The 10,000-nt window shown below is 43.0% G+C and overlaps 1 protein-coding gene across 1 annotated transcript in view; it reads right to left on the bottom strand.

The window, feature by feature from the left end:
* Positions 1 to 10,000, bottom strand: part of LOC143297075 (limbic system-associated membrane protein-like) — a 146,035-nt gene that overhangs the window by 15,593 nt on the left and 120,442 nt on the right. Inside the window, exon 4 of the mRNA XM_076609247.1 lies at positions 5,717 to 5,899. Coding sequence (XP_076465362.1) covers positions 5,717 to 5,899 — 183 coding nt within the window. The remainder of the gene's footprint in view (positions 1 to 5,716; positions 5,900 to 10,000) is intronic.

Raw genomic sequence — 10,000 nt, 5'->3', positions numbered from 1 at the left:
TAAACGGTACACAGCATGAGGTTATGGAGGAGGAGGAGGAGGATATATGCATGAGGAGAAGGAGGAGAAAGAGGAAGGTTTCCCATGACACCCTGGTCCCTGGAAGCATCCTCGTAATTTATAAGCAGGCCTCTCTGCTAACCTTTAGGGCTCACGTCCTGGTGGCATTGGCATTGGTAATCAACTTCCTATGACTCACTTCCCTTCCCCATTATGTCCTTCGTTTAGGGGGCATACTGTCATTCATTTATGCTGCTCTTATGTCATATTGATTGATGCCTTAAAAAAACACACACACCACAATCTGATGAAGTTATGTAGGCGGGGAGAAGGAAGGTGGGAGGGTAGCTGAACCGTTTGTGTTAAGTGGCAATATCAGCAACATCCTTTTTCACACGTGTGTACCCTTTTTTCTGTATCGTTATTAACGCGCATGGTACATAACTTGTCAAGGGAGTGAGATCGGAAGGAACGTTTCTCTGATGTCCAGATGGCTGCAACATCGCCATTGTTGATATAAATTATATATATATATATATATATATATATATATATATATATACATACATATAGATAGATATGGGTACTCTGTGATTCGTTCGGGTATGTTGTAATGACGTTACCTGTTACAAGGATTTTTCCATGATGCTCTCTTTCTCTCTCTCTTTCCCAGGATCCATGACAGCTCCACGTAACGACATTATACAATTTATCTCCCCTAACAGTATAAATGCACGTGATCAAATTATCAGGCAAATTGTATGGGTGAGAAGAGCGTCCTGTGATTCCACGATTTCCACTCCCGCCCCTATCGTTTATATACTGTTCTCTTTGTAACCCTACCCACATATTCACTGCAGAATATCATGGGTTAAAGATATTAGAGAGAGAGAGAGAGAGAGAGAGAGAGAGAGGTGAGAGACAGAGACAGAGACAGAAACATAGAGGAACACACAGAGAGAGAGAGAGAGAGAGAGAGAGAGAGAGAGAGACAGACAGACAGACAGACAGACAGACAGACAGACATAGAAAGAGAGACAGAGAGAGACAAAGAGCTACACCGCGATCTTTACAACTTGTCAATAATGCAGATATATGCGTCGACCCCATATCGTAAATCACGTTGGTCACAAAAGGGTTATGATGATGTTATCTTCAACTCTGGAAAACAAGGCCATTCATGACTTGATAAGCCCGTCTCCCCGACCACCTTCATCGGTGTGTCACTTTACTTACTGCAATCATAACATAGTATGGATGAAAACTTTTTTAAGATTATGAAATCTACTACATCTCTACCATACATACACACACGCTGCTATTCCTCAAGACATCTTATCATAATTAGTATGTTATGTGTGTGGCATATTCTGTACTAAAGGGTCTTATCTAGTCATAAAGCAAAGCCATCTGTGTTTCAGATTTCTTCAACCGTTGGTTATTTGCACTGGTCAAATGAATAGTTTTTGAGTGGATCTGGAGCTCCCTTTTTGTGGGGAGGAAGACGGAGTGTCTCTGGTTGTATTTTTCTGTGTCATTTAACTACCTTCATGCTGGTTGATGAAGAGCGCAAGCAGCAATGGATTGAATTATGTGTTTTTGTCCTATAAAGAGAGTAACGGTGTTTATTCTTTTGCTTAATACATCACAACAGCAGGCAACGATACTAATGGTTGAACATGATCTTCACTGTCATTACTGTCATCTGTGTCACGCTGTCATTGATAGGCATAGATGACATTTTTCATTTCTTTTTAACTGAAACGGAAGACACTGTGGATAAGCAAATCATCTTTTTGTGCCACGATCACTGCAACATTTTTTTTATACAGGCACACCCATCGTATACATTATCCACGCACGCCATAACAGTGTCTGACGATGTTGAGAACATGTAGAATCTCTCTGACACCTATCATTTTACAGACACCCCTACACGCTGAGGACACAAATGAAATTCCGATCTTCATTAGGCAATACGTCATTCATAATGTGTACCACCCTGCAGCTCTACGCGCACCCTTTTGAATCAGTATTTGATAACTTCATACAATTAATATATCGTTGTTTATCATTTTATGATACCACTGTCTGTATTACATCCTATTAGATGCACTCTTCTCTTGCTACATACAGCCTTCCCTCTGTCATCTGTTTCTATACCAGGCCTTGACATATCAGTTCCTCTCATATGACACAACTGACGCACACCATAGTAGGGCCTGCAGACAGGATTGGTTGAGGAAGACCTTCTCAAATGTACTGAGCTCTGTAGAACTCCATCCTTTATAATAACAGCATCGTTTATCATAACAGATTGGTGATGAAAATGACGGAATTATTTCTCTGCTATCTTTAGTAGTATCCTATCTTATAATATTTGTTTGTATAATTCACTATGTTTTCTGCTAATATCACAATGTGGAAAACTTCTCAAGTCATTTTGCAAGACCGCAGTAAATGACGATTTGAGGGTCGGGTTCAACGGACACGAACGATCGATGACTTGTCAATAAAGTATATGTCTAAGCGACATGCACCGGATTCGATCACACTATGGATTTTGCTTCCTCTCTCTTCTGGACCTTCAGTAATGGTCAGAGTACCATCTTTTGAAGGAGATACTAAATCGAGATCCCGTGTGCAGCATACACTGAGTGCACATTAGACAGAACTCACAGCAAAAAGGGGACTGCTGTGTGGCCAAATTATCTTGAAAGTACCATTTTGGTTGGTAAGCAAGCATACATGAAAACAGAAAAATACACGGAACTGCTGGAGAGAGAGAGAGAGAGAGAGAGAGAGAGAGAGAGAGAGAGAGAGAGACAGACAGACAGACAGACAGACAGACAGATAGACAGACAGACAGACAGACAGACAGACAGACAGAGATGACCTAAAAAAAATGGGGATAGAAAATAAAACCCGTAAAAAATAATAAGAAACTTCGTCTCGACATTCCAACGCACTTAAATCAGTCATGATATTATTACTGAAGCTGGTGATTCAGCGATATTGCAACGCATTTCAGTTGACAGTTAATATCGATAATTCACCCGTCAAATCACCTCACCGGTGACAACCAGGATCCAGACATTTGAACAGCAGTGACAGAAGGGGCAGCTGCATACAGATAACGCCATGCATTTCCAGAGTAATCCCCATGTACGCAACACCAGTGGAGGATATTCAACTATCTGATGGCATCGAACCTTTCTGCAGGTCAATGTTGGTTAGTGGAAAGGAAAAAAAAACAGTATCAGTATCAGTAGCTCAAGGAGGCGTCACGGCGTTCGGACAAATCCATATACACTACACCGCATCTGCCAAGCAGATGCCTGACCAGCAGCGTAACCCAACGCGCTTGAAAAAAAAAACAAAAACAAAAACAGGCGACTAAAAAATACTCGGACCGTTGAAAGTATATATATATATATATATATATATGTGTGTGTGTGTGTGTGTGTGTGTGGTTTTGGTTTCATTTTTTAACACACGCTCTCTCTCTCTCTGTGTGTGTGTGTGTGTGTGTGTGTGTGTGTGTGTGTGTGTGTGTGTGTGTGTGTGTGTGTGTAATTTAAAAACCAACCCATATATCTATCATCAAAGCAACAGTCTTCGAGCCACATTTCCTGAATGCTATTCCTTTCACGAAGTATTGGTGACAGCGCGCGTGTGTGTCACTGCCCTCACGTGTTCTAGTTCAAACACCTTGTGTCCACGTCTGTCTGTATTGACGACAGAGAGAGAGTGAGAGAGAGAGAGAGAGTGACAGATGGATGGATAGATAGAGAGATAGACAGAGAGAGAGAGAGAGAGACAGACAGATAGAGTGGTAGATAGATAGATAGATAGACAGATATATAGAGAGAGGGAGAGAGTGACAGATAGATAGATAAACAGATAGATAGATAGATAAATAGATAGATAGATAGAGTGACAGATAAACAGGAAGATAGATAAAGTCATAGATAGAGAGAGAGAGAGTGTGATAGATAGAGAGAGAGTGATACATAGATAGACAGATAGATAGATAGAGAGAGAATGATAGATGGACAGATAGATAGAGAGAATGACAGATAGATAGATATCTCGGATAGATAGATATATAGATAGATAGATAGATAGATAGAGAGAGAGAGAGAGAGAGAGAGAGAGAGAGAGAGAGAGAGAGAGAGAGAGAGAGAGAACAAGAAACGGGGACGGCAACTCCATTGTTACAAACACACAATGATGGGGATCATGTTATCAACAAAAAAACTTTGCACACGGTATTCTAACCTCTGCTGACGTTATACCCGTTCCTGTGACGACGCTAAGGTCTTAAGAGTCTGGGACAAAAGACAAAACAAAATAACACAAGTATAACGTGATATCAGTTGACGCTGTTGCTTCACAACGGGTTTTGTTTAAGATGTCTATTCAGCACTGTGTTAAGAAGTTTGGTGAAAACATTCACCTGAGAAAGGAAACGTGCACTTCTCACATCATTAGAAGAAGAAGAAGAAGAAGAAGAAGAAGAAGAAGAAAACCCCAACCCAATGTTGTTGGGAAAGAAAATCAACATTTACAGTACAGTTGCAACATCATGCTCTGATGGTGTTTCAAAATACGAAGAAAGAGAACAATTTCAACTTGTTCTACTTGCTTCTGAGCAGTGTGCAATGCGGGACAAGAGTGATCACAAGTTTTCCGAAAGAGGAAAAACAGTCGATGAAACTAAACTGGTGCGGACCTTTTTTTTCCGAATCCCTTGTCCTTGATTTAGTGCGTGCTTTACATCTTCATAATGAAGCTGGTTGCAATCACAGAAGAACTATTCTATAGATCAAAGTTATCGATTGGCTTTCCATTGCATTTGATACTGTCATCACACAATGACACCTCTGAAAACAAGGAAACAAAAGCAACACACACACACTCTCTCTCTTTCTCTCTCTCTCTCTCAATCACACAGACAGCCAATGAAAACAGAGAAAGATAGTGTGAGAGAGAAAAAAAAAGATAAGGGAGAGAGAGAGAGAGAGAGAGAGAGAGAGAGAGAGAGAGAGAGTGTGTGTGTGTGAACGAGAGAGACAGAGAGACAGAGAGAGAGAGAGAGAGGGACAGAAACAGACAGACAGACAAAGAGACGTGGATGAGAGGAACCCTCACCCCTAAAAAAAAAGTTTCAGCATCTTCGGCTTTGTATATGAACGTACAAAAGACGGAGCGAGCGTGCTTGGGGTGAGTCCTGTCAATGTCTTCAGTGTCGGCAGATTCATGGGGAGCTGTCGTTTAAGGGACGTGGTGGCGGTCTCCACTCTAGGAGGGACTCTCACTCAGTCTGGCTCCGCGACTAAGCCGTTATTATCGTTAGTAGGGGGCTTAGTAGGTGGTGTCCTTAGTACGTTAAATCAGAACAGGCACCACTGAACACCACCGAAGTGACTCAGCAGCAGTGCAGGGTCTCCTCTGGTGTGTGGCCTCCTGGCAACCTAACATCGATGGTTCCCTGTGGACTGCCGACGTTGGAACTGTGAAGGACGAACCCGGGTGTGGAGTGTGGGGGAATCTGAATGAGCGGCGTGGGAGCAATGCCACTGAAATGGTGCAGATGATGGGGAAAAAAAAAGACGGAGCGAGCGTGCCAGCTCTATATTTCGTCCCTTCCACGCCTTCCCACCCAACCCAACCCCACCCCCACGACAACAACAACAAAGGGGCGGCGACTCACGCTTCTTCCGTTGATCAGGGTCCTGACGGCGGTCACTGCGGTGCATGAGCCCCTTGGGTACGCGGAACCAGTTGACGGTGGGTTTGGGCACCCCCGTCACGTTACACACCAACTCCACCTTGTCCCCCTCCTGCACCACCACCGTCTGTGAGCTGGACAGGTGGTTGATGATCTTGGCAGGCTCTGCACACACACATACACACACAGCCACACGTGATATGATGATTATGATATGGATACTTATATAGCGCCTATCCTAGGTCGGAGACCATACTCTAAGGGCTTTACAAACACGGGGTCATTTGCACAGTAGGCTGCATACTGACGGCTGCCTTTGGGCGCTCATCATTCGTTCCCTGTGTTATTCAGATTTCAGGCACGCATACATACACTCAGAGACATGACTTTAAAAAAAAATTTTTTTTTTACGTGTGTGACCGTTTGGAGACATAAAATTTTCTCTGTTACTTCAGTACTTAAGTCATCTCACCCACCACTTCCCACGTACTCCCTCCCCCATCTCCAAAGCGCAAATAATACCTTTTTGCCTACCCGTCTAATATCACTTGACACTGAAAAGACGTTCAACTAAAGAAAGAAAAGAAAGGCGTACATCTGACTTGCCGCGTATTAAGTTCATTGGACTGGCTGTATTCATAAGGCCCAAGCCAAACCCCTCACCCACAGCGTGAGGGGAACATGCACAGTCGTTGCACAAGCTGATCCTTACATGATAAAGACCACAAGAAAACATTAAAAAACAAACAAACAAACAAAAAGCAGAAAGGAAAAAAAATGTATGTCGTGGAAGAAGAAAATAATACCAAGCAGCAGAATGTCTGCTTCTTGACACACACACACACACACACACACACACACACACACACACACACACACACACACACACACACACACACACTCCTGTTTATCTTCTCTCTCTCTCTCTCTATATATATATATATATATATATATATATCACGTACACAAACTTGCGGGTATGGACATATGTGGGTGCATACGTATGAACAAGCGATTCTAATTCTCAGATACCACACACCCACTGCCATGTGTTTGTTATTCTGACCACCTGCAAATCACACACGTGGACACACACACAAATACGCTTCCGCATACATAAACACAGGGTCGCACAGGGAGAAGACAGACAGTAAGATAGAGGGCGAGACAGAGAGGGCGGGTAGGGGGCATGGGGGGGAGTGGGGAAGGGAGTTAGAGGGAGACAGAGATGAGAGACAGACTAGAGGTGGATGGGAAAGACACAGTTTCGAACAGTTTATTATGCTTTGGGAATATTGTTTAAGACATGAGGAGCCATAGTCGTAAAAGTTATAGTAATAGATGTGGTTGTTTTAGTCGTGGAGAACGTAGTGGAAGAAGAAGTAGGCTAGTAATGGCTGCAGCAGTGGTAGCAATAATAGCAGCAGCAGCAGTAGTAGGTATAATAGTTGCAGTGGTGGTTGTTGTGGTGGTATTGTTATCGTTTTTATCATTATTAGTATTATTATTATTATTCTTAGAAGAAGAAGAAGACGAGGCAACGGCAACACACGTCACTGAAATGCTTCGTTGAAAGAACGCTTCATGCTCATACGATGTTTTATCAGAACATCCAGGGGAGTAACTGGTCCCTAGAAAATCTTTTGAAGTATCTCTTCTCAGTCGTCTCCCCATGATCATAGAGCCACGATAGCCACAGACCTGGACAGACAACTGTCACAGGAAAAAAAAAAGGTCAGCACTGAAAGACCCCACCAGACCTACTGCAGCACACATACCCCAACGAGCGGCCTTGCAGAAAGTCAGAGCGGAAATCTATGCTGGGAATGCAGAGGCTGTGGCCAAAAGCACGGGGAGAAATCAACTGTCATTAGAATGCAGGGTCCAGGGCCCCCCCAGCGGCGGGCAGACTGGCACGTGATCGGCATGACGCGGAAAGTGTTCGCCTTGCCCTGTGCGAATATTGAATCTGCTCAATCAGCGTGTGTGTTGGGTGAGGTGCGGTTCCCCTGGAAAATCTGCGTGCTGCGGTTTTGCTGTCTGTCTTCCCCATTCCCTGTGCATATCCCCACCCTCTTCAAACTCGCACGTGGAGATCCCATGTTTGTGCATCTCTTCCGTGTCTCCCGAGTCTTTGTCTGTCTACCTCCTCTCTCTCTCTCTCTCTCATAGATCTTCAACTGATCCACCAATCTGAAAGTCAGTTATGCAAAACGAATGTCCCGAAGGCACAGAGTGGGAGAATGTTCGCATGGCTTGATCACCTTGTTTCCCAGTTTCGACCGCCCATGTAACAGAGAAACGTACACACATAGATGCAGACGGACACACAGACAGGCAGACAGACCCCCCTTCAGCCCCCCCCCCCTCCCCACAGATTCTTGTGAGTTGTATTTCTAAGAACGGTCATATTTCTGCAGATATCCTTGGAAAGTTATTTTTTCCCCTTCCTTTTTACCCGATTCTTTCTTACTATACAACTAGTTTCCTGTAAACACAGGGCTGAAAATAGCTCAATACAGACTTTGCCAAACACCAAGGAAGGGCATCCTGAAAATATTTCCAGTCCAATATCCGTTCTGTTGGAAAGTTTGGCAAAGAAAAAACAGTCCGTTTCAAACCACCAATTTTCAGAAATAAATACACACATGCACTGAAGAACAAACACACGAGATTTTAATCATTTCTCTTCAGCGGGGACTTTTTTTTCTATTCTTTACTTTCCAGCTGTATTCATATATGACATTATTTGTACTTTAAGAAATCAATCAGTAAAAGAAAAATTGTCTGCAGGAACGGGACATATATATATGCATGTATATGTCCCCGCTCCCTCCGAGTGTTTCTCAAACAAGTTCACTGAACAATCAATTCACACACAGACACACACACACACACACACACACACACACACACACACACACACACACACTTTAAATGTAAACTGACGAGTCTTTCCAGGTTCTGGAACACGTTTTCGGCCCAAACTACATCACCCCTTCTCCACAGTGAGTTACTGTCAGCTAAACAATTTTCACAAGATACTTTTCCGCTTATACCTCGAAGATTCTGGGCACGAGGCGTGGGGGGTATTCTTGTATGAATTTAGAATTGTTAGGCTATCGCTGTCTTTCTAAGACATTCCATCCCTTACAAACAACGAACTTAGGCTTTGGGAACCAGTGACCTCCCAAATAAGTGAGAATAAACAGTTTGCTTTTTCGTTGTCGTTAAAACCGTTATCTACAAGTTGCAACAAGGAGACCGTATTTTTCTGTTTTGCTGTTGTTAGTTGATGTTGTGCATGCTAGTGTGGTGGTGGTGGCAGTGTGTGTGTGTGTGTGTGTGTGTGTGTGTGTGTGTGTGTGTGTGTGTGTGTGTTTATCTTCAGTTTAACGTCTATTCACTATAAGTGTTTTTAGACGGAAAGGAGTAAGGAAGTGGATAAAGGAAAGGGAATGCATGTGAATATTAGTGTAAAAAGTACTCATATTATGTAATGTGTGTGTGTGTGTGTGTGTGTGTGTGTGTGTGTGTGTGTGTGTGTGTGTGTGTGTGTGTGTGTGTGTGTGTTTAGGGAAGTATGCATGGAAACAACTAAACATTCTCCCTTACTTAAGTCATTAACTGGTAGAGCCAGTTAACTTAACATGAGTATAGTCTTGACTCAATCTGTCTCTTTCCACCCTCCTTTAGTTTCTCTGTTTATATGAATCAATGCTCAGAATCAATCATCAGATTCAGAATGCTGTCTACTTCATATTGCCCATGGAACTGAATGGATCTTATAAGCAGTGACTCTTTAAAAATGTATGCAGAAAGCAGACTTGGAAATGCTCTCACGTCTCTCTTTGCAGTAGTAAAGGCATTAAGGTTGATTTCATCACCAATAAAGTCTTCAATCATTTCAACCAGGCTATCATAAAAGCAGCCTCAGAAACAATTTCACGCGGCGCTAGAGAAAACTTCAGGCCTACTGGACTGGGGAACTACAGGAGCTGGAAGAGGAAGTAGCCAGAAGTGGAGAGGATATAGAGAACAACCAAATTCCAGAGAACAATATTGCCCTCAGAGCCTGTTCTGTCAGATATCGAAAGGTCTACATTCAAACTGCAAGAACGAGTTGGAAGGAGAAAACGGAAAAGCTGAACCTTGACAGAGGTGGATATGAGCTTCGGAAGCTTACCAAGGTAATGAAAGATGAGGACACAAGGTCAGCCCCTGTCATGACTGAAAAAGACCAGGACATAGTGACAGGGAAAGAAG

This window comes from Babylonia areolata, chromosome 22 (genome assembly GCF_041734735.1).
Source record: "Babylonia areolata isolate BAREFJ2019XMU chromosome 22, ASM4173473v1, whole genome shotgun sequence".
NCBI lineage: Eukaryota > Metazoa > Mollusca > Gastropoda > Neogastropoda > Buccinidae > Babylonia > Babylonia areolata.
This window is presented reverse-complemented; position numbering and strand designations above follow the sequence as displayed.